This window comes from Phoca vitulina, unplaced genomic scaffold (genome assembly GCF_004348235.1).
Source record: "Phoca vitulina isolate PV1807 unplaced genomic scaffold, GSC_HSeal_1.0 scaffold55, whole genome shotgun sequence".
NCBI classification, from domain to species: domain Eukaryota; kingdom Metazoa; phylum Chordata; class Mammalia; order Carnivora; family Phocidae; genus Phoca; species Phoca vitulina.
The window spans coordinates 10,270,340-10,294,291 of record NW_022589758.1 but is presented as its reverse complement, the minus strand read 5'-3'; the positions used below and the strand labels follow the sequence as shown (position 1 = coordinate 10,294,291).

The 23,952-nt window shown below is 40.1% G+C and overlaps 1 protein-coding gene across 7 annotated transcripts in view; it reads left to right on the top strand.

Moving 5' to 3' along the window:
* The window catches only part of PCYT1B (phosphate cytidylyltransferase 1, choline, beta), a 139,802-nt gene that overhangs the window by 67,404 nt on the left and 48,446 nt on the right, over positions 1-23,952 (top strand). For all 7 annotated transcript variants that reach the window (XM_032389569.1, XM_032389567.1, XM_032389564.1 and 4 more), the window contains exons 4-5: positions 20,053-20,204; positions 22,859-22,937. In XM_032389569.1, the coding sequence (XP_032245460.1) occupies positions 20,053-20,204; positions 22,859-22,937 (231 nt within the window). The remainder of the gene's footprint in view (positions 1-20,052; positions 20,205-22,858; positions 22,938-23,952) is intronic.

The window sequence follows — 23,952 nt, the reverse complement described above, 5'->3', positions numbered from 1 at the left end:
AGAGGGAGTAGCAGGTTCCCCCCTGAGCAGGGAGCCCGATGCGGGGCTTGATCCCAAGACCCTGGGATCATGACCCGAGCCTAAGGCAGATGCTTAACCGACTGAGCCACCCAGGTGCCCCTTCTATTCTAAGTTTAAATAGTTGTGAAAGACATAATTTCTTTAATATTGTAAGTATTGACATTTTCAAACCTCAACAAATTTTTTTTTAAAGATTTTATTTATTTATCTGTCAGAGAGACAGAGTGAGACAGAGAGAGGGACAGAGAGCGCACAAACGGGGAGTGGGAGAGGGAGAAGCAGACTCCCCGCTGAGCAAGGAGCCCGATATAGGGCTCGATCCCAGGACCCTGGAACATGACCTGAGCTGAAGGCAGACGCTTAATGAACTGAGCCACCCAGGCGTCCCCTCAATAAACATTTTTTTAGGGAAGTTTTATGTTCACAGCAAAATTGAGCAGAAAATACAGAGAATTCCCATATGCCCAAATATGCATAGCCTCCCTCGTCATCAACATCCCAGACCAGACTGATACATTGGTTACAGTCCAATGTAACCTACACCGACGCATCATCATCACCCAGAGTCCACAGCTGATGTTAGACTTTTCTCTTAGTGTGGCACATTCTATGGGTTTTGGCAAATGTATAACGACATGTATCCACTATTGTCATGTTATACAAAATTAGTTTCACTGCCTTAAAAATTCTCTGTGCTCTGCCTATTCATCCATCTCTCCTCCCAGCCCATGGCAACCACTTATCTTCTTACCATCTCTATAGTTTTTTCCCAGAATGTTATATAATTGGAATTTTACAGTAGGTACCTTTTTCAGATTGGCTTTTTTCACTCAGTGATACATATTTAAGGTTCCTCCATGTCTCTTCACGGCTTGCTAGTTCACTTGTTAGTGCTGAATAATAAAATAATACCCCATTGTCTGAATGTACCACAGTTCGTCCATTTACTTCCTGAAGGACACCTGGGTTGCTCCCAAGTTTTGGCAATTATGAATAAAGCTGCTATAAACATCCGTATGCAAGTTTTTATGTGGACATACGTTTTCAACTCCTTTGGGTAAATACCAACCAAGGAGCATGATTGCTGGATTGTATGTTAAGTTTTGGGGCTCCTGGGTGGTTCAGTTGGTTGAGCGTCTGACTCTTGGTTTCAGCTCAGGTCATGATCCCAGGGTCGTGGGATGGAGCCCCAAGTTGGGCTCCGTGATCAGTGCAGGGTCTGCTTGAGGCTCTCCCCCTCTCCCTCCCACTTGCACGTGTGCACACTCTCTCTCTTTCTCTAAAATAAACAAACAAAATCTTTAAAAAAAAGAGTATGTTAAGCTTTGTACGAAACTGCCAAACTGTTCCAAAGTGGCTGCCCCACCTTGCATTTCCTGCAGCAGTGCGTGAGAGTTACCGTTGCTCCGTACCCTCACCAGCATTCGGTGCTGTCAGTGTTTTGCATTGTGGCCATTGTAATAGGTCTATAGGTGTATTTCATTGTCTTAGTTTTCAATTCCCTGGTGACATAAGATATTGAACATCTTTTCATATGCTTACTTGCCATCTGTATATCTTCTTTGGTGAGGTGTGTGTTCAGATCTTTTGTCAATTTTTAAATCTGGTTGTTCATTTTCTTACCATTGGGTTTTAAGTGTTCCTTGTACAGTTTGGGTAACAGTCCTTTATCTCTTCTTTTTCAATTATTTTTTCCCAGTCTGTGGGAATGTCATTCCAGTCTTTCACAGGGCCACAGTTCCTAATTTTAACTAAGTCCAGTTTAGTACTTGTGTCTTCGATGGTCCGTGTCTTTTGTGTTGTATCTAAAAATCACTGCCGTACCCAAAGTCATCTAGGTTTTCTGCTAGGAGTTTTAGACTTCTGTGTTTTATATTTAAATCTGTGATCTCTTTTGAGTTAATTTTTGTGAATAGTATAAGATTTGTGTCTAGAGTATTTTTTTTGCATGTGGATGTCCGGTTTTTTAACATCATTTGTTGAATACACGATTTCTGCTGTATTGTTTTGCCTTTGCTCCTTTGACTATGTTTATGTGGGTCTATTTCTAGGCTCTCTTTTCTGTTCCATTGATCTGTTTGTTCATTCTCTCACCAGTTCTATACCTTCTTGATTACTTTAGCTTTATAGTAAGTACTGAAGTTGGTTAGTGTGAGCCTTCAAATTGTGTTCTACTTCCCCAGTATTGATGTGGCTGTTCTGGGTCTTTTGTCTCTCCATATAAACTTTAGAATCAATTTGTCAAGTTGTCGCCACAAAGTAAGTTGCTGTTATTTTGATTGGGATTGCGTTGAATCTGTAGATGCATTGACATCTTGACAATACTGAGTCTTCCTATTCATGAACATAGAATATTTCTCCATTTATTTTGTTCTTTGATATCTTTCATCAGAGTTTTGTAGGTTCTTCATATAGATCTTGCACATATTTTGTTAGATTTATACCTAAGTACTTCATTTTGGGGAGGGGAGGGGCTAATGTAAACAGTAATACATTCTTAATTTCAAAACTTGTTCATTGCTTGTATGTAGGAAGGTGATTGACTTTTATATATCAAACTTGTATCCTGCAACCTTGCTGTAGTTGCTTATTAGTTCTAGGGAATTTTTTTGGTAAATTCTTTCACATTTTCTACATAGGTCGTCATGTCATCTGTGAGCAAAAATGGTTCTATTTCTTCCTTCCCAGTCTGTATACTTTTTATTTCCTTTTCTTGGCTTACTGCACTAGCTAGGACTTCCAGTACAATGTTGAAAAGCAGTGGGAAGAGGGATGGCATTGCCTTGTTCCTGATATTAGTGGGAAAACTTAAACTTTCTCTCTTAAAAGTGTGATGTTAGCTGTAGATTTTTTGTAGATAGTGTTTATCAAGTTGAGGAAGTTCCTCTCTATTCCATTTTCTGAGAGTATTTATCATGAAGGAGTATTGGATTTTATCAAATGCCTTTTCTGCATCTATTGATAAGATCTTGTGGTTTTCCTCTTTAGCTTGGTGATGTGATGGATTACATTAATTGATTTTCAAATGTTGAACCAGCCTTGCATACCTGAGATAAATCCCACTTGGTCATGGTATATAATTCTTTTTATATATTGATGGATCTGAGGTATTAATACCTTGTTGAACAGTTTTGCATCCATTTTCATGAGACAACTTGGTCTGAGTTTTTTTTCCTTACAATGTCTTCTTTTGATTTTGGTATTAGGGAAATGCTGGCCTCATAGAATGAGTTAGGAGGTATTCCTTCTGCTTCTGTCTTCTGGAAGAGATTGTAAAGAATTGGTATAGTTTATTCCTTACATGTTTGGTAGAATTTACCAGTGAACTCATCTGGGCCTGGTGTTTTCTCTTTTAGAAGGTTATTAGATATTGATTCAATTTCTATTCAGATTGTCTATTTTTTCTAGTGTAAGTTTTGACAGCTTGTGTCTTTCAAGGAATTTGTCCATTTTGTGTAGGTTACCAAATTATGGAGTTGCTCTTAATATTCCTTTATTATTCTTTTAATGTTCATGAGATCGGCAATAATGTCCCCTCTTGAATATCCTATTTTAATAATTTGAGTATTTTCTCTTTTTTCTTAACTAGAGGCTTATAAATTTCATTGATCTTTTGAAAGAACCAGCTTTTCTCTATTGATTCCTGTTTTCAATTTCATTAGTTTCTGTTCTGATTTTTAGTATTTCTTCTGCTTACCTCTGGATTTAATTTGCTCTTCTTTTTCTAGTTTCCTAAGGTGGAAGCTTAGATTATTGACTTCAGATATTTAGACTTTTTAGACTTTGTTTTTTCCCCCAGTTATACATTTAATGCTACATATCTCCCTCTAAACTGTTTTCCCTGCATTCCACACATTTTGATAAGCTGTGTTTTCATTTTCATTTACCTCAAAATATTTAAATATTTCTGTTGATGGGGCACCTGGGTGGCTCAGTTGTTAAGCATCTGCCTTCGGCTCAGGTCATGATCCCAGTGTCCTGGGATCGAGCCCCACATCAAGGTCCCTGCTCAGTGGGAAGCCTGCTTCTCCCTCTCCTACTCCCCCTGCTTGTGTTCCCTCTCTCGCTGTGTCTCTCTCTGTCAAATAAATAAATAAAATCTTTAAAAAAAAGTAAATAAATATTTCTGTTGAGATTTATTTTTTTTACCCATGTGTTATTTAGAAGTACGTTACTTAATCTCCAAGTATTTTGGGATTTTCCAGCTATCTTTCTCTTTTTGATTCCTAGTTTAATTCCATTGTGGTCTGAGAACAGACATTGTATGATTTCTATTCTTTTAAATGTGTTATGGTGTGTTTTATGGCCCAGAATGTTGTCTGTCTTGGTGAATGCTTCATGTGAGCTTGAGAAAGCTGTATATTCTGCCGTGGTTGGATGAACTAGTCAGTAGATGTCAATTATATCTGGCTGATTGATGGTGCTGTTGAGTTAAACTATGTCATTGTTCATTTTCTGTCTGCTAGGTCTATCTGTTTCTGATAGAGGGGTGTTAAAGCTTCCACCTCTTATAGTGGATTCATCTATTTCTCCTTGCAGTTCCAACAGTTTTTGCCTCATATATTTTGACTCTGTTTTTTGGCACATCCACATTAAGGATTGCTATGTCTTCGTGGAGTATTGACCCTTTTATCATTATGTAATGCCCCTTTCTTCTTGATAACTTCCCTTGTTCTGGAGTCTACACTGTCTGAAATTAATGTGCCTACTTCCATGTTCTTGATCCTTTTTAATGTATATATGTTTTCATATTTAAAGTGGGTTTTTTGTAGACAATATACAGTTGGGTCTTGTTTTTTGATCACAATCTCTGTCTTATAATTGATAAATGTAGACCATATGTGTTCCAAGTGATTATTGATATAGTTGGTTTAATATATCCTTTATTTTTCCCTGTTTTCTATTTGCTGCCTTTGTGTTTTGTTCCTACTTGTATCTTCCACACTTTTTCTGCCTTTTGTAGTTTTAATTTAGCATTTTATATGATTCCATTTTCTCTCCTTTCTTAGCATATCAATTATACTTCTTTTTTCACTTTTTTAGTGGTTGCCCTAGAGTTTATAATATACATTCTAAACTAATCCAAGTCCACTTTCAAACAACACTATACTGTTGGTACAAGTACCTTGTAAAAACAAAACATTTCTTTTTTTTTTTTAGGTTTTTTTTTAAAGATTTTATTTATTTATTTGACAGAGACACAGTGAGAGAGGGAACACAAGCAGGGGGTAGTGGGAGAGGGAGAAACGGGTTTCCCATGGAGCAGGGAGCCTGATGCAGGGCTCGATCCCAGGACCCTGGGATCATGACCTGAGCCGAAGGCAGATGCTTAACCAACTGAGCCGCCCAGGTGCCCCAAAACAAAATATTTCTTATTCCTCCCTCCCATCCCTTGTATCATTGCAGTCATTCATTCATAATTGAATATATTATTGCTGTTACTATTTTGAACAAATTGTTCATCTGTTAAATGAATTAAGAATAAGAGAAATAAAATGTTTTGTCTTATTCATTCTTGAATCCTTCTCCTTTCTTTATGTAAATTTGAATTTCTGACCCATCATTTTCCTTCTCCCTAAAGAACTTTTTTTTTTTTTAAAGAAGAAATTTTAAAAACATTTCTTGCAAGGCAGGTCTACTGGAATGAAATTCCTTCATTTTTTTTTTTGTTGGGGGCGGTCTTTATTTCTTCTTCTCTTTTGAAGTTTGATTTTACAGGGTACAGAATTCTAGGTTGGTGGGGTTTTTTTCTCTCAATACTAAATATTTCACTCCATTCTCTTCTTGCTCCCATTGTTTCTGTGGAGACATCCATTGTATTTTTATCCTTGTTCCTCCATAGGTAAGCTGCTTTTATCCTCTGGATTCCCTTGAGATTTTTTTCCTCTGGGATTTTTCCTGTTGAGTGTTCTCTAACATTTAAATGAGAGGAGTGGGATTTTATGATTTGTGGACGAATGTTTATTGCTAGAATGAGATAGGGTTTAACATTGATTTTATTCCTCTTCTTCCTTATTATAGATTTCAGTGCTGAAGTATTTTGTTTACACAAATATTTAGATGGGAATGGAAGAAGTTTGTTATAGTGATGCCACTCAAACTTTGAACTCCTTAGTTATTTGCCATGTATCACAAAAATAATTTATTATTGTCAACAAAATAATTTTAATGGTCTGTCAAGTGACAATTTATTAAAGTCCTCTTTCCAATTTGATGCAAGGAATGGATTAGAAATGACCTGACCTGCAAGATTTGTTTCCAAGCTGTGAGAATCATTTGTTTTCTTTCTTTCTGGGAAGTAGAACAAAAAGGCTTTACCAAGACTTACCAAATGATTCCTAATTATAACCCTTACTCTTTTACTTGAAAGCAACTTGCTTAACCAGATATACTTAGAAAGGGTTGGGGAGGTGAAAATATTGGTAATTTCATTATACCTTTGTCAATCCAATAATTTTTGATAAAATGGTTTTATTGTTTTCTTAAAAGTTAAAAAAAAAACAACAAACACCTGGAAACCTTGGGGCTGCAGGTTTTGCTTATTAAATCTGCAGAAAACACCTAACCTAATTGGCAAAGGTAGTCCTTACTGTCAAACCTGCTAAAAAACCTGGAGAAAAGGTCTTTTAAATTCAAATATGTTAATGTGTTTCAGGAAGCCTTATAAAAACCACTGAGAAATACATTATAGAATGCATTGTATGAAATAGAATCAGTCAAGATTAAAATTATGTAGCTCTAATATAATAAGTTGTAAGCAAGACAATAAATCGTTATAATTAATTTATAGTAATGCAATGTAATTTATAGGTAAAATAGTACCATATTTATAAGGAGAGGCATATGATAAAAGACATGTTATTTCTTCTCTAAATATTAGCGTGTGTGTGTGTGTGTTAAACTCTGGCATTTGGCTTTTGGGGAAAATTAAATAAAATCGAATGTAAAAATCAGAAATGACTTACTTATCTTTATTAGATACCATGGGTATACTTCCCTTATGTATTTAAGAATAGAAAAGGGAATATACTACTAAAAAATAATTTGGCAGTATGTATTTTGTGCTAGGAGGAGATAGAAAATAATACACATTTTAGAAGAGGAAATAGGTAAGGATTATCTATAAATGGAGTAAGTTTTATAATGTGATCTGATAGAATATATTTTAACTTCCTTTTAAAATAATGCATATGAAATCTTTAAAAAAAGCCTGTAAATGTTTTATCCATGTGCTTGTTCCAACGTATTTTGAGAAAATTGATAATTCTAAAAAATATTCCAGTTCCATTTCTAAGATGCAGTGGTATCAGCCTATACAGCTTTGCCTTATTGAGATGATTTTGAAGTGAAAAGCTGGGAAAAATGCTTACTCTTAACTAAAAAAGAAAAGGCATTTCTAGAATTCAATATGAGTATTGAGAATAGCTGGAAAAATGCTTACCCTTAACTACATGAAAAAGCCATTTTTAGCATTCAATATTTCTTTCCATTGCTCCTTTTGCTTTGGATTCCTGGGCCTTATCCCTCAAGATCCTTGTGTTCTTTGACAATAGTTAGGAGAATGAAAAGGCACAGTTGTTAGGCAACAATTTGCATTATTCCCCACTCTACCATAATTAGTTTCCAACACCTGGCTTTACCTATAACAGGAATCTTTGTAAGACAGGAAGCTTTTACAGATCCATGGTGTTTGCAGTAGTCATTAAGCAAGATTTCCCTTTGGTTTGGCCTGAAGCCTTAACTCCCTGCCCCTTGCAATGTAGCACAGTAAGATCTGGATGGTGTCTTTCTTTTGGGTAGTGGGGTAAAGGTGGTTTTGGACACAGAGGCTTTCTTTGGGACCATTAATTTTAGGAAAGAGTACCTTTGCAAATTGAGGATCTGGAAATTGAGTTCTTTAAAGCTTCTTGTGTTTGGATATCTCTTAAAAAGTCTTGGTGTATCCCCAGGAGTATGTGTGCCCTAGTTCGAAGACCATTACCTTTAGACTATCTTTTTTGAGTATCTCAAGCCACTTTTAATGGCAGACGATTCTATACTGAGGAAAGTTAGGGAGTCCTTTACAAAACGGTGTTCTTTGATTTTGGTGGAAAGATGGTCTCTTGCAATGATGTGTGTAGTTAGCAGATAAAATGTTTATGGTGAATTGAAAGAACCCGCTGTATTAATGGCGGGGCCCCGTACGTCTACAGGTAGGTTTGCTGTAGGAGTTTCCCTGGGTGGAGCAAGGGCTTCGCTCGTGAAACCACTCTGGTCAGGGCAAGTGCACAGAAAGCTGCTTGGCATAACACTTGGTATTTGGTAGAAATGATTGATTGAAAGACCAGAAACTGTGATAAGTGGAAGTACTACGGTCTGCTTCTCAACCTTGGGCAAAAACTGACACAAAATGCCATGGTCATGTACTATGATTATAATATCTGCATTTCTAATTTTTAAGCATTACGGCCAGTAATAATTTGAAAACTCATTTATGTAAGCTTACCTCGTTGGCATTATTTTGGTGAATTGAAACTACCAATTGTAAAGCCCCTTTTTCTTTTTAATTTAAAAGCTAATGTCATTTAACAAGAAACAACAGGTGTTGGTGAGGCTGTGGAGAAAGGGGAACCCTCTTACACTGTTGGTGGGAGGGTAAACTGGCACACCCACTCTGGAAAACAGTATGGAGGTGCCTCAGAAAGTTAAACATGGAGCTATCCTATGATCCGACAATTGCACTACTGGGTTTTTACTCAAAGAATCCAAAAATACTAATTCAGAGGGATACATGCACCCTGATGTTTATAGCAGCATTATCTACAATAGCCTAATTATGGAAACAGCCCAAGTGTCCATCAACTGATGAATGGATAAAGATGTGGTATACACACACACACACACACACACACACACACACACACGATGGAATATTAACGCAGCCATCAAAAAGAATGAAATCTTGCCACTTATAACAATGTGGATGGAACTAGAGTGTATTATGCTAAGTGAAATAAGTCAGTCAGAGGAAGACAAATACCATATGATTTCACTCATATGTGGAATTTAAGAAATAAAACAAATGAGCAAAGGGGGGAAAAAAGAGAAAGAGGCAAACCAAGAAACAGACTCTTAACTCTAGAAGACAATCTAATGGTTACCAGAGGGGAGGTGTGGGGGGAGATGGGTGAAACAGGTGATGGGGATTAAGGAGGGCACTTGTGATGAGCACCTGGTGTTGTATGGAAGTGTTGAATCACTATATTGTACACCTGAAACTAGTATTACACTGTGTTAACTAACTGAAATTTGAATAAAAACTTAAATAATATAAGAAGTTAATATCATTTAAAAACAAGTCAAGAAATTGAAATTTATATCAGAGTTTTTCCCTAAAATATTTCTTTTTTTTAAAATTTTATTACGTTATGTTAATCACCATACATTACATCATTAGTTTTTGATGTAGTGTTCCATGATTCATTGTTTGCGTATAACACCCAGTGCTCCATGCAATACGTGCCCTCTTTAATACCCATCACCAGGCTAACCCATCCCCCCACCCCCTCCCCTCTAAGATCCTCAGTTTGTTTCTCAGAGTCCATAGTCTCTCATGGTTTGTCTCCCCCTCCGATTACCCCCCCCTTCATTTTTCCCTTCCTACTTTTTTTTTTAACATATAATGTATTATTTGTTTCAGAGGTACAGGTCTGTGATTCATCAGTCTTACACAATTCAAAGTGCTCACCATAGCACATACCCTCCCCAACGTCCATCACCCAGCCACCCCATCCCTCCCACCCCCCACCACTCCAGCAACCCTCAGTTTGTTTCCTGAGATTAAGAGTCTCTTACGGTTTCTCTCCCTCTTTGGTTTCATCTTGTTTCATTTTTTCCTCCCTTCCCCTATGATCCTCTGTCTTGTTTCTCAAATTCCTCATATCAGTGAGATCATATGATACTTGTCTTTCTCTGACTGACTTATTTTGCTTAGCATAATACCCTCTAGTTCCATCCACATCATTGCAAAAGGCAAGATTTCGCTTTTTTGATGGCTGCATAATATTCCATTGTATATATATACCACACCTTCTTTATCCATTCATCTGTTGATGGACATCTTGGCTCTTTCCATAGTTTGGCTATTGTAGACATTGCTGCTATAAACATTGGGTTGCACATACCCCTTCGGATCACTACATTTGTATCTTTGGGGTAAATACCCAGTAGTGCAATTGCTGGGTTGTAGGGTAGCTCTATTTTCAACTTTTTGAGGAACCTCCATACTGTTTTCCAGAGTGGCTGCACCAGCTTGCATTCCCACCAACCGTGTAGGAGGGTTCCTCTTTCTCTGCATCCTCACCAACATCTGTCCTTTCCTGACTTGTTAATTTTAGCTATTCTGACTGGTGTGAGGTGGTATCTCATTAAGGTTTTGATTTGGATTTCCCTGATGCCAAGTGATATTGAACACTTTTTCATGTGTCTGGTGGCTACTTGGATGTCTTCTTTGCAGAAATGTCTGTTCATGTCTTCTACCCATTTCTTGATTGGATTCTTTGTTCTTTGGGTGTTGAGTTTGATAAGTTCTTTATAGATTTTGGATACTAGCCCTTTATCTGATACGTCATTTGCAAATATCTTCTACCATTCTGTCAGTTGTCTTTTGGTTTTGTTGACTGTTTCCTTTGCCGTGCAGAAGCTTTTTATCTTGATCAAGTCCCAATAGTTCATTTTTGCCCTTGCTTCCCTTGCCTTTGGCGATGTTTCTAGGAAGAAGTTGCTGCAGCTGAGGTCGAAGAGGTTGCTGCCTGTGTTCTCCTCAAGGATTTTGATGGATTCCTGTCTTACATTTAGGTCTTTCATCCATTTTGAATCTATTTTTTGTGTGTGGTGTATGGAAATGGTCCAGTTTCATTCTTCTGCATGTGACTGTCCAATTTTCCCAACACCATTTGTTGAAGAGACTGTATTTTTTTTAAAAGATTTTATTTATTTATTTGAGAAAGAGAATGAGAGAGAGAGAGAGAGAGAGCACATGAGAGGGGGGAGGGTCAGAGGGAGAAGCAGACTCCCTGCTGAGCAGGGAGCCCGATGTGGGACTCGATCCTGGGACTCCAGGATCATGACCTGAGCCAAAGGCAGTCGCTCAACCAACTGAGCCACCCAGGCGCCCAGAAGAGACTGCACTTTTTCCATAGGACATTCTTTCCTGCTTTATCAAAGATTAGTTGACCATAGAGTTGAGGGTCCATTTCTGGGCTTTCTATTCTGTTCCATTGATCTATGTGTCTGTTTTTGTGCCAGTTACCATACTGTCTTGATAATTACAGCTTTGTAATAGAGCTTGAAGTCCGAAATTGATGCCACCAGCTTTGCTTTTCTTTTTCAACATTCCTCTGGCTATTTGGGGTCTTTTCTGGTTCCACAAAAATTTTGGGATTATTTGTTCCATTTCTTTGAAAAAGTTGATGGTATTTTGATAGGGATTGCATTAAATGTGTAGATTGCTCTAGGTAGCATAGACATTTTCACAATATTTGTTCTTCCAATCCATGAGCATGGAACGTTTTTCCATTTCTTTGTGTCTTCCTCAATTTCTTTCATGAGTATTCTATAGTTTTCTGAGTACAGATTCTTTGCCTCTTTGGTTAGATTTATTCCTAGGTATCTTATGGTTTTGGGTGCAATTGTAAATGGGATCGACTCCTTAATTTCTCTTTCTTCTATCTTGTTGTTGGTGTATAGAAATGCCGCTGATTTCTGTGAATTGATTTTATATCCTGCCACTTTACTGAATTCCTGTATGAGTTCTAGCAGTTTTGGGGTGGAGTCTTTTGGGTTTTCCACATAAAGTATCATATCATCTGCAAAGAGTGAGAATTTGAATTCTTTGCTGATTCGGATGCCTTTTATTTCTTTTTGTTGTCTGATTGCTGAGGCTAGGACTTCTAGTACTGTGTTGGATAGCAGTGGTGATAGTGGACATCCCTGCCATATTCCTGACCTTAGGGGAAAAGCTCTCAGTTTTTCCCCATTGAGAATGGTATTTGCTGTGGGTTTTTCATAGATAGCTTTTACGATATTGAGGTATGTACCGTCTATCCCTACCCTCTAAAGAGTTTTAATCAAGAAAGGGTGCTGTACTTTGTCAAATGCTTTTTCTGCATCTATTGAGAGGAGCATATGGTTCTTGTTCTTTCTTTTATTAATGTATTGTATCACATTGATTGATTTGTGGATGTTGAACCAAACTTCCAGCCCAGGAATAAATCCCACTTGGTCGTGGTGAATAATCCTTTTAATATACTGTAGGATCCTATTGGCTAGTATTTTGGTGAGAATTTTTGCATCCATGTTCATCAGGGATATTGGTCTGTAATTCTCCTTTTTGATGGGGTCTTTGTCTGGTTTTGGGATCAAAGTAATGCTGGCCTCATAAAATGAGTTTGGAAGTTTTCCTTTCATTTCATTTTCTGGAACAGTTTCAGAAGAATAGGTATTAATTCTTCTTTAAATGTTTGGTAGAATTCCTCTGGGAAGCCATCTGGCCCTGGGCTCTTGTTTGTTGGGAGATTTTTGATGACTGCTTCAATTTCCTTACTGGTTATGGGTCTGTTCGGGTTTTCTATTTCTTTCTGGTTCAGTTTTGGTAGTTTATACTTCTCTAGGAATGCATCCATTTCTTCCAGATTGTCTAATTTGGAGACATAGAGTTGCTCATAATATGTTCTTATAATTGTTTGTATTTCTTTGGTGTTGGTTGTGATCGCTCCTCTTTCATTCATGATTCTATTTATTTGGGTTGTTTCTCTTTTCTTTTTGATAAGTCTGGCCAGGGGTTTATCAATCGTAATTCTTTTAAAGAACCAGCTCCTAGTTTTATTGATCTGTTCTACTGTTCTTTTGGTTTCTATTTCATTGATTTCTGCTCTGATCTTTATTATTTCTCTTCTCCTGCTGGCTTTAGGCTTTATTTGCTGTTGTTTCTCCAGCTCCTTTAGGAGTAGTGTTAGGTTGTGTATTTGAGACCTTTCTTGTTTCTTGAGAAAGGCTTGTATTGCTATATACTTCCCTCCTAGGACTGCCTTTGCTGCATCCCAAAGATTTTTTTAAATTTTTTATTGTTATGTTAATCACCATACATTACATCATTAGTTTTAGATGTAGTGTTCCATGATTCATTGTTTGTGCACAACACCCAGTGCTCCATGCAGAATGTGCCCTCTTTAATATCCATCACCAGGCTAACCCATCCTCCCACCCCCTCCCCTCTAGAACCCTCAGTTTGTTTTTCAGAGTCCATCATCTCTCATGGTTCATCCCCCCCTCCAATTTCCCCCCTTCATTCTTCCCCTCCTGCTATCTTCTTCTCTTTTTTTTTTTTTTAACATATATTGCATTATTTGTTTCAGAGGTACAGATCTGAGATTCAACAGTCTTGCACAATTCACAGCGCTTACCAGAGCACATACCCTCCCCACTGTCTATCACCCAGTCACCCCATCCCTCCCACCCCACCCCCCACTCCAGCAACCCTCAGTTTGTTTCCTGAGATTAAGAATTCCTCATATCAGTGAGGTCATATGATACATGTCTTTCCCTGTTTGACTTATTTCGCTCAGCATAATACCCTCCAGTTCCATCCACATCGTTGCAAATGGCAAGATCTCATTCCTTTTGATGGCTGCATAATATTCCATTGTATGTATATACCACACCTTCTTTATCCATTCATCTGTCGATGGACATCTTGGCTCTTTCCACAGTTTGGCTCTTGTGGACATTGCTGCTATAAACGTCAGGGTGCACGTATCCCTTCAGATCCCTACATTTGTATCTTTGGGGTAAGTACCCAGTAGTGCAATTGCTGGGTCGTAGGGTAGCTCTATTTTCAACTTTTTGAGGAACCTCCATACTGTTTTCCAGAGTGGCTGCACCAGTTTGCATTCCCACCAACCGTGTAGGAGGGTTCCCCTTTCTCCGCATCCCCGCCAACATCTGTCATTTCCTGACTTGTTAATTTTAGCCATTCTGACTGGTGTGAGGTGGTATCTCATTGAGGTTTTGATTTGGATTTCCCTGATGCCAAGCGATGTTGAGCACTTTTTCATGTATCTGTTGGCCATTTGGCATCCCAAAGATTTTGAAGTTGTGTTTTCATTTTCATTTGTTTCCATTAATTTTTATAATTCTTCTTTAATCTCCTGGTTGACCCATTCATTCTTTAGTAGGATGCTCTTTAGTCTCCTGTATTTGAGTTCTTTCCAACTTTCCTCTTGTGATTGAGCTCTAGTTTCAAAGCACTGTGGTCTGAAAATACGCAGGGAATGATCCCAATGTTTTGGTACCAGTTGAGACCTGATTTGTGACCTAGGATGTGATCTATTCTGGAGAATGTTCCATGAGCACTAGAGAAGAATTCTGTTGCTTTGGGATGGAATGTTCTGAATATATATGTGAAGTCCATTTGGTCCAGTGTGTCATTTAAAGCCTTTATTTCCTTGTTGATCTTTTGCTTTGATGATCTGTCCATTTCTGTGAGGGGGGTGTTAAAGTCCCCTACTATTATTGTATTGTTGTCTGTGTGTTTCTTTGATTTTTTTATTAATTGACTTATATAATTGGCTGCTCCCACGTTAGGGGCATAGATATTTACAATTGTTAGATCTTCTTGTAGGATAGACCCTTTAAGTAGGATGTAGTGTCCTTCCTCATCTCTTATTACAGTCTTTGGTTTAAAATCTAATTTGTCTGATATAAGGATTGCCACCCCAGCTTTCTTTTGATGTCCATTAGCATGGTAAATGGTTTTCCAGCCCCTCACTTTCAATCTGGAGGTATCTTTGGGTCTAAAATGAGTCTCTTGCAGGCAGCATATTGATGGGTCTTGTTTTTTTATCCAATCTGATACCTGCGTCTTTTGATTGGGGCATTTAGCCCATTTACATTCAGGGTCACTATTGAAAGATATGAATTTAGTACCATTGTATTGCCTGTAAGGTGACTGTTACTATATATTGTCTCTATTCCTTTCTGGTCTATGTTACTTTTAGGCTCTGTCTTTGCTTAGAGGACCCCTTTCAATATTTCTTGTAGGGCTGGTTTGGTGTTTGCAAATTCTTTTAGTTTTTGTTTGTCCTGGAAGCTTTTTATCTCTCCTTCTATTTTCAATGACAGCCTAGTTGGATATAGTATTCTTGGCTGCATATTTTTCTCATTTAGTGCCCTGAATCTATCATGCCAGTCCTTTCTGGCCTGCCAGGTCTCTGTGGATAGGTCTGCTGCCAACCTAATGTTTCTACCATTGTAGGTTAAAGACTTCTTGTCCCGAGCTGCTTTCGGTATTTTCTCTTTGTCTCTGAGACTGGTAAGTTTTACTCTAATATGTCGGGGTGTTGACCTCTTTTTATTGATTTTGAGGGGGGTTCTCTGTGCCTCCTGGCTTTTGATGTCTCTTTCCTTCCCCAAATTAGGGAAGTTCTCTGCTATAATTTTCTCCAATATACCTTCTGCCCCTCTCTCTCTTTCTTCTTCTTCTGGGATCCCAATTATTCTAATATTGTTTTGTCTTATGGTATCACTTATCTCTCGCATTCTGCCCTCGTGATCCAGTAGTTGTTTATCTCTCTTTTTCTCAGCTTCTTTATTCTCCATCATTTGGTCTGCTATATCACTAATTTTCTCCTCTGCCTCATTTATCCTAGCAGAGCCTCCATTTTTTATTGCACCTCATGAATAGCCTTTTTGATTTCGACTTGGTTAGATTTTAGTTCTTTTATTTCTCCAGAGAGGGATTCTCTAGTATCTTCCATGCTTTTTTCAAGCCCAGTTAGTATCTCCCTAAAATATTTTTTAAGGCTGTGAGTCACCAAATACCTATTTCTACCTCATAGGAGGGGAATAAAAAATAACAACAATAAATGTAATACTACTCTTACTATAATGGACATAAATAGTACTCCATAAACTTGACATAAATATTACTCCTTTAAGCTCTCTTGCACTTTACTTGAAATTAAATATTCCACTGGGACTCCATTTTGCCTGACTGGTGGGACATTGAGTCTCAGTCCTTGTTAGGCTGTCTTCACCTCTGCAGAGTCCAACGAGATTCCAAAATGTTTATGGAAACAAGAGGGGGTTTTCCAGTCTTGAGCCCAGCCCCACTGAGCCTGTGCAAGGTGAGGCACCTGCCGTCTGTGCTCACATGGAACCCCCGGCCCAGGGTACCATGTCATCATCCCTCGTGGGGTCTGCCACTGACCCTTCTGCTTATGGGATCCTCAGATCTTTGGCCTCTTCCTCATTTGGAGGACTCTTCTCTCTCTTTGTCTCTTTCCTTACAGAACTTCTCTAATGAGTTCTGGCTTGGAGGAAGCAGCAGCCAGGGAGGAGGCTGTGTACCAGCAACTTGAATTTCACAGCTTCTAGGGGGGAGTTTGTTCCAAGAGACTGAGCACCTGCTTGGAGTGGGGGCAGGAAAAAGACGGAGCTCAAAACACAAATGAATATCCCCAGTGCTGGTTTTATACTACTATTTATAAATGGCAAATGTTACTGAGCATTACTCTTTACTCAGATGATCACATTCAATTATCAAAATTTTGCCATGTTTTAAAGACAGATGACTGAGTCTTAAGAGACAGAGTAATTTTCCCAGTTTTAAGTAGCAGAGCAGGGATTAGAACCCAAGTCTGTTTGGTTCCAAAGTTCATCCCTTATATTACATTTTCTCTCCTGCAGAGGACTGGTACTATTTCATTTTGAGCACAGGGAGCTGCCAGGATGGGGTAGCTACAGTGTGAGCTCCCAGATGACTCAGTGAATTCATCCATGGAACACCATTGCTCAGAGTTCTCCATCTGGTTGTCAGAGTGCATTTGCCAAGACTCCAGAACAACAGTACTGCTTTGGGCATAATTAATGTTTGGACAATAACCGGTCAGCATGTTCAGCTGCTTCTTGAGGTCACTCCTGGGATATGAAAATAGGACCCCGGATTGGCATAAACAGGATGTTTGTTTTCTTTGTGCTCTGTCAGGGGGCCATTATTTCGGTCATCTAGAAGTTACACCAAATTGCTCAGGTGCAGGTTCAAAAGGGGAGAGGATATGGCCAGCCTAGTTTTGTGTTGTTTAAAATAGAAAATTGATGGATCTGAAATCCATTTCTGCTCAGTATGACTCTTGAAGTAGTGTTTTAATAAAGTCCTAACAGAACATTTAAAAAGTCTTAGATCAATTTTTAAATTGTATATCTTGACCCATAAATAATTCCTATTTATGGAGTCTAAAGCCAATACAATCCGTGAATCAGTACAGAACATAGTAATTATGGCCCTACTACCTGCCCCCCCCCCCGCCCCTAAGCTGGAGTGATGGGTGATTCAGAAACAGGCTGGGCTCTTGGCTCAAGATGTTCATAATATGCTCCAGGGGCTTTTGAATGTTGTACATATCAGAATTATCCCTGACGCTTGTCGGAAATAGAGCTGCCTAGGCCCTACTCCAGACTCACGGTCTTAATTCATTTGGTCTGCTACAACAAGACACCCTGGGCTGGCTGGCTTAAAAACTGCACAAGTTTACTTCTCACAGTTCGGGAGACTGGAGACTCCAAGATAAGGCCCTAACATGGTGTCCTGCTGAGGGCCCTCGTCTTGTTACAGAGCTGTTCCTTTCTCGCTGTTTTCTCATGTGGTGGAAGGTTCTAGGGAGCTCTGTGCAGGCTCTTAATAAGACACTAATCCCATTCATAAGGGTTCCAACCTCAAGACCTAAGCACCTCCCAAAGGCCTACCTCCTAAATATCATTACCTTTGGGATTTAAGATTTTAACAAATGAATTTAGGGGGACACACTCAGACCATAGCACCCACGGAATCAAACTCTTGGGCAGTGAGACCCAGGTATCTTTATATTTAGCAAGCTCCTTAGGTGACTCTGATATTCCTTAAACTTTTTGAGCCAGCCACGTGGTTGATGGTGTTTGGGTAACATAAACTACTACAATGTTGTCTTTATTGTATTCTATCCTATACAGGTCTATACAACATCTCAGGAAGTATGTATAGGAGATGTATAGGCATATACATGTGTATCTAGAGACATACTAGTCTCTTAATTATATATATGTTGTTGAAATGTGCCTACAGATAAATATTATTGTAAATCATAGTAAACATTAACTGAGCATCTGTATGTTTTAGGCACTGTTCATTCATTCAATAAATACTTGTTAAGAGCCCTCTATGGGCCATCAGAAAATCAAACAAAAGTCCCTGTCTTCAGGGAGCATATATTTTTGTGGAAGGACATCAGCAGTAAAATTCAATAAGACAGTTACATGATGAGGAGTGCCATGGCAAGAAGTAAAATGGGAAAGGGATGGCAACCACCAGGGATGGGGGCCAAATGGCAATTTCAATAGGATGGCTGGGAAGCCTCGAGGGAGGAGAGGAAGTGAGCTCTGTGGATATTTGGAGCACAACTGTTCCAGGTTTGGGGAATAGGAGGTGCTAAGTCCTGACCTGAGCAGGAGCATTCTTGGTGGCTTCAGGAAACGGCATGAAGGCCAAGGGCTGGGATGCAAGGAGGCGCTATCCGAGAGGCCAAGGGTGGGCTGAGGCGTGGGTCTTGTGGGGGCCTGTGGGCCAGTGGAATTGTTTCACTTTTACTCTGAGGGAGACAGGAAGGGTTCTGAGCCCAAGAACGACAATCAGACAGGTTTTAAGGGGATGATTCTGGCCAATAGAGGTTGCTGGGGGCGGGCAAGGCAGGAACAAGAGCCGAGTTAGGAGGCCACGGCAGTAATCCGTGGGGGGAGAAGGTGGGCGGGCTGGTGAGCAGTGGAGGTGGTGAGTACACCGTGGCTTGCAGGGGCGCTGAAGGCCGGGGGGGGGGGGGGGGGCGGCAGGTCTGCGGATAGTTTGGAGGTGGAGTGAGTGAGGGCTGCCCCAGGAGGTTTTCCAATGACGCTGGCTGTAGCCATTGGCTGTGCTCACTCTGTGGCTAGATTTGGTTCTGGATGTGGGTCATCCTTCGGTTCCAAGAAAATAATTGTATTTTTGTTTTTAAAACATATGTTGAACACTTAAATTTTGTAAATTTTATTGTGTGTACATAAAACCTCTTATGGAGCAGTCAGGGCAGTCTGGCTGTAGTCCGACCTTCACCAGGATATTGGAGTCATGTAGGAAAGCTGCCTTTCCTGAAAACAAATATATTCTGGACAGAATAATGAATAATATTTCTTGTTCAGTTTATTTCAAAGCACTCTTATGTAAATCCTCTAAAAATTCTTTCTAAGGTTGATAGTGGATGATATTAACCCCCATTTGGAGATTCAGGAACCTGAGATCTAGGAAGGATAAGACATGTTACAGGGATGAATTCTGCTAGATCAGATCTTTTATTTTATGACTTCCTCCTCTTGATTGTGTGGTCTGATGTGTAGTGACTGGACCTCAATCCGGGGAACAGAAGTGTGTGTGTGTGTGCGTGTGCGTGCGCGCGCGTGCGTGCACGTGCTCACACACACGGATGCACGTGTGCATATGCCCATGCACACATGCATGCAAAGGAATCACACTTGGGTTACTAAGTACAATGATCCAGCAAGGGAATTGGAACTGATTGTTCAAACCTTCTAAAATTCAGGCCTCCTGCTGCTTTTCTTTTTCTCTCTTCCCTCTCTCTCTGGTCATTTGGCCATTTTTTTTTTCCGAATAGTAATTTTTACTGAATGGTGGGATAGAAAAATAAAAGATACAGAAGTCACATTAGGTAGTGTGGAGAATAATTTTAATAAAAGTTGCAGCAGAGAATGAAGTCAAAATTAGCACTAAAATGGAATTCTCGATTGCTGATGGATTTCAACTTGCTTTGCTTTCCTGATGCTTTGTTCCTGTAAAAAAAACAAGTTTGATTACATCATGTACCAAGTAAGGCTGAGCTCCTTTTGTTTTGCTGAACAAGCCCTGATGTCCCAGGATGGCTGCGAGCAGGGCCTGGGCCAGGTAGCAGCCTTTCATGTCTATGTCTGTTTCAGTTTGCAGTGATGACCTCACCCACAAATTCAAAGGTTTCACTGTGATGAACGAAGCAGAGAGATATGAAGCTCTCAGACACTGTCGCTATGTGGATGAAGTCATTAGAGATGCTCCGTGGACACTCACTCCAGAGTTTCTGGAAAAACACAAGGTACTTACTTTTCCATGTTCTCTAAGTAGAAGAATTAGAGTCTAGTTCTACAGCCTACATGCAGAAAGCCCAGAGGCTTCTACTCTCTGAAAGAGGTGACTTCAGGAACTGTCATGTGGTGTCACTTGATACAGCACCTGTCTTCTGCCTAGGCCTGGGGACTGATATCCTCTCACTTCCTCACTGTGGGTGCTAGAGCTAGGCCACCCACATCCAAGTGTGCCTCTATCCCTTCCTACCTGTGGGACCTTGAGCAAGATATTGAACCCACTTACCTAAATTATAAACTCAGGTGATGTTAGTACTTCTCCCATGGGGGGCTGTTTTGAGAATCTAATGAGATCATGTAAGTAAAACCCTTTGAACACTGTCTGGCCCATAGCCAGAGCTCCAAAATGTCATTGTCATTACCACCACCATCATCATTATTGATGCTTGTATATTCACAGGCATCCTTTTTCAAGGAACAAATGAATATGCATTATATCCAGAAGGGCACAAGTCAGCCTTTAAGGAAAGAACTTTATATCTGTGATTTTGTGACCCTGAGACTCCTACTGATACAAGATTTTTATTAGTTGAAAACACAAGAAATTCTTTTGATCTGCATGAAATTATGTGCTTTGTGTCTCCCTACCAGCTCCACATTAGGAGCTATTCTTTCCTTTTATAAGCCGTACCAAAAAAAAAAAAACAACAAAAAAAACCCCCACAAGATGAAGCTGTTCTAAGAGTTTTCTTTTCTATTTTTAAATTCCCGATGCAGAAGAGAAGAGAGAACACTGATAAATGTGCATGGGTAATAGCAGAGGAGATAATCTCCCAGCAAGAATAAAAAGCAGAAGGAGAAACTACAATATGATTTACTTCCAGCAATCACTAACACATTTTTACTGAACATCTATTGTATATTCAACTCGTGCCAGGCATGATGGGGGTACTGACGATGGTAGCGGTGGCCGCCGTTTATTATTCACCATGTGCCGGGCACTGTGCTGAGGGCTTTGCTCCTACATGAATCGCATTCAATCTCACGGCCACCCTGAGACTTTGTCGTCGTCGTCGTTGTTGTTATATACTGGAGAGGAGGAAGAACTAAGTTTGAGTACTAATGATTAAATAATAACATTGAGTGTTTACTGTGCACCGGTTATCATTTTTAGCACTTTTCCATCACAACATCATTTAATCCAGTGATTCTCAACTGGGCTTGAATTTGCCCTCAAGGGACATTTGGCAGTGTCTGGAAACTTTTGGTTGTCGCAGCTAGAGGGGTGCTACTGGCATCTAGCGGGTAAAGGCCAGGGCACCCCCCCAAGAACAATCCACCTCAAGGTGTCACAAGTGCCAAGGTTCAGAAATACTAATTTAAGGATTAAATTTATGACTTCTCTAGCTAGTAAGCGGTGGGGCAGGCAGATGGGACTCCTGCTGTAAACTACCTCTCCAGGTGGAGTCAAGCCTCGTCACAAAGGGCTGCAAAAGCCAGGCAGCAAGTTTAGATTTGATGGAGTAGGAGGCAGGGAGCTAGGGGAGATCAGCAGGAAGGATGACACGGAAGAAACCCGGTTAAGAAGGACCTGCCCCCCACGTGACAGAGGGGTGGTTTGGAAAGGAGACAGGCTGCAGTGAGGAAGGTCAGGTACAAGTTGGAAGCAGTAGTCCAGGTCACCGGGCCCTGGGTTTCCTGTAGCAGCCGCGGAGAGGACCTGCTGGGCACGCGTGCGTGCAGGGACGTTCCCATGTGCACGCGCACACTCACACAGCCCAGGGGGCCTTGGGACCTTTGTGCCTGGAGACTAAAGGAAGTAGGGAAAGAAGGCCAATTCCAAGGTGTTTGGGGCCTAGGTACACCGGGAAAGTGGAGGTGCCTCTGGGAGGGGACACCAGTTTTCAGGCTGAATTAAATATCGAAAAGGTTGATTTTAAAATGATGCCAAAGGGTGACTTGGGGCAAATCTGACAAGTTTTCTAGTTTCGGCAGCCTTCTGTCCCAACGGAAACAGTAGTATGGGCCCCTCTTGCCTAGCAAGGTGGTTAGGGAGATCAAATAAGAAAAAAGTTGTGAATTCATTTTTACCACAGAAAACCTGGCTTAAGTGTGAGGGCCTGTTGCCATCAGTGGGACAGGAAATGGAGGTTTGGCTTCCTCATCATAGCAAGGCTGATTAAAATCTGAAGCATGAATGAATTCTCTAAGGAGAAAGTTTAAAGGCAGAAGGACAGAAGGCCTAGAAAGCCTACTGTCAGAGGAAAGAGAGGGACCAGTGAAGGAGACCAACCAATCTAGTTCCCTTTATCTCCCGGAAATGGAGACAGTTGGCAGTACCTTTCAGTCAAGGATTCAAATGCACATTATAAACTGCTTATTTCAGCTGCTTTATTACGACTACTTTATTCCAAAAGGCATTTGCACACTGGGATGTCTGGGTAGCTCAGTTGGTTAAGCGTCTGCCTTCGGCTCAGGTCATGATCCCAGGGTCCTGAGATGGAGTCTCACATCAGGCTCCTTGCTCAGTGGGGAGCCTGCTTCTCCGTCTGCATTCTCTGTCTCTCTGATAAATAAAATCTTTTTTAAAAAAGAGGTTTTTTTTTAAAAAAGGCATATGCACATCCATCCCACTGGTGACATCACTCTTCTCTCTCTCCAACAGATTGACTTTGTGGCCCATGATGACATTCCCTACTCTTCTGCTGGTTCTGATGATGTTTACAAGCATATAAAGGAAGCAGGTGAGTTTCCCCTGTGCTCACCTGTCCACTGCATTATGACCATCAGGTTTAATAAGAGACCTCTGCCCTAGTCTTGTAGCATATACATGGAAGGCACTGGAATTTCAGACGTCTGCCACATAGCCTTTACAAGCTTCTGTTGACATGTGCTAAGGCTCAGTCATAGGAAAGACACCACTTAGGTATTTATAGAAGAGTTAACTCGAGCACCAAAGTACTCTGCCATACCACAGGTATACTAACTTCTAGTGTGTGGCTCAATTTTAGGGCTCATCAGACTAAAATCATAGGACGCTATTATTTAAAGGGCAATCATTTTCCTCATTCACATTTAGGTCCTCAGAATGAAATTATGTTATACTTCCAAGAAAGTTCCTTCCAGAAGCCAGATAACTGGGTAATTAACAATCTGGACTCCTTGTCTCCAAAGTCAGTCCTGCCATCTGTCATCCTGTCACATGATAGTTACAGCCTCAGGTACCACATGCAGAAGCAAAAAAAAAAAGAAAAAAGGGTAAATATTTGGGAAATCAGGTAAAATATTTCCTTCCCCAAACTGTTAAGCACTGTCATGGAGGGCAGATGTGGTGCCTGAGCTTTGGAAGTTGTCCCAGCTGTCACTAAGCATTTCTTTGAAGGTCAAAGACTAGTCTGCCCCAGGGAGTTACTGGGGGGCTGGAGAGAGGCGGGTTTCCTTCCATTGCAGACTCCCTGCGGTTCATTCCTTTGCCAAGTTCTCTGTTCCTATTCCTTTGCCGCTGAGGACTTGAGGGAAATCACTGTTGGGCATCGTAACAGATCTGTGGTTTCCAGCCTCAGGGGGATTCTTGATGTTCCTTGACAACATTTACCTTCCTGCCTTGATGTACCCCTAACTCCTTGCGCCCTTGCCCCCTCCCCTGCATCCTGAGGAAAAGGGGTAGGTTTTCTGTCCCAGGCTGCCTTCTTTTTTTTTTTTTTTAAAGATTTTATTTATTTATTTGGCAGAGAGATAGAGCTCAAGTAGGTAGAGTGA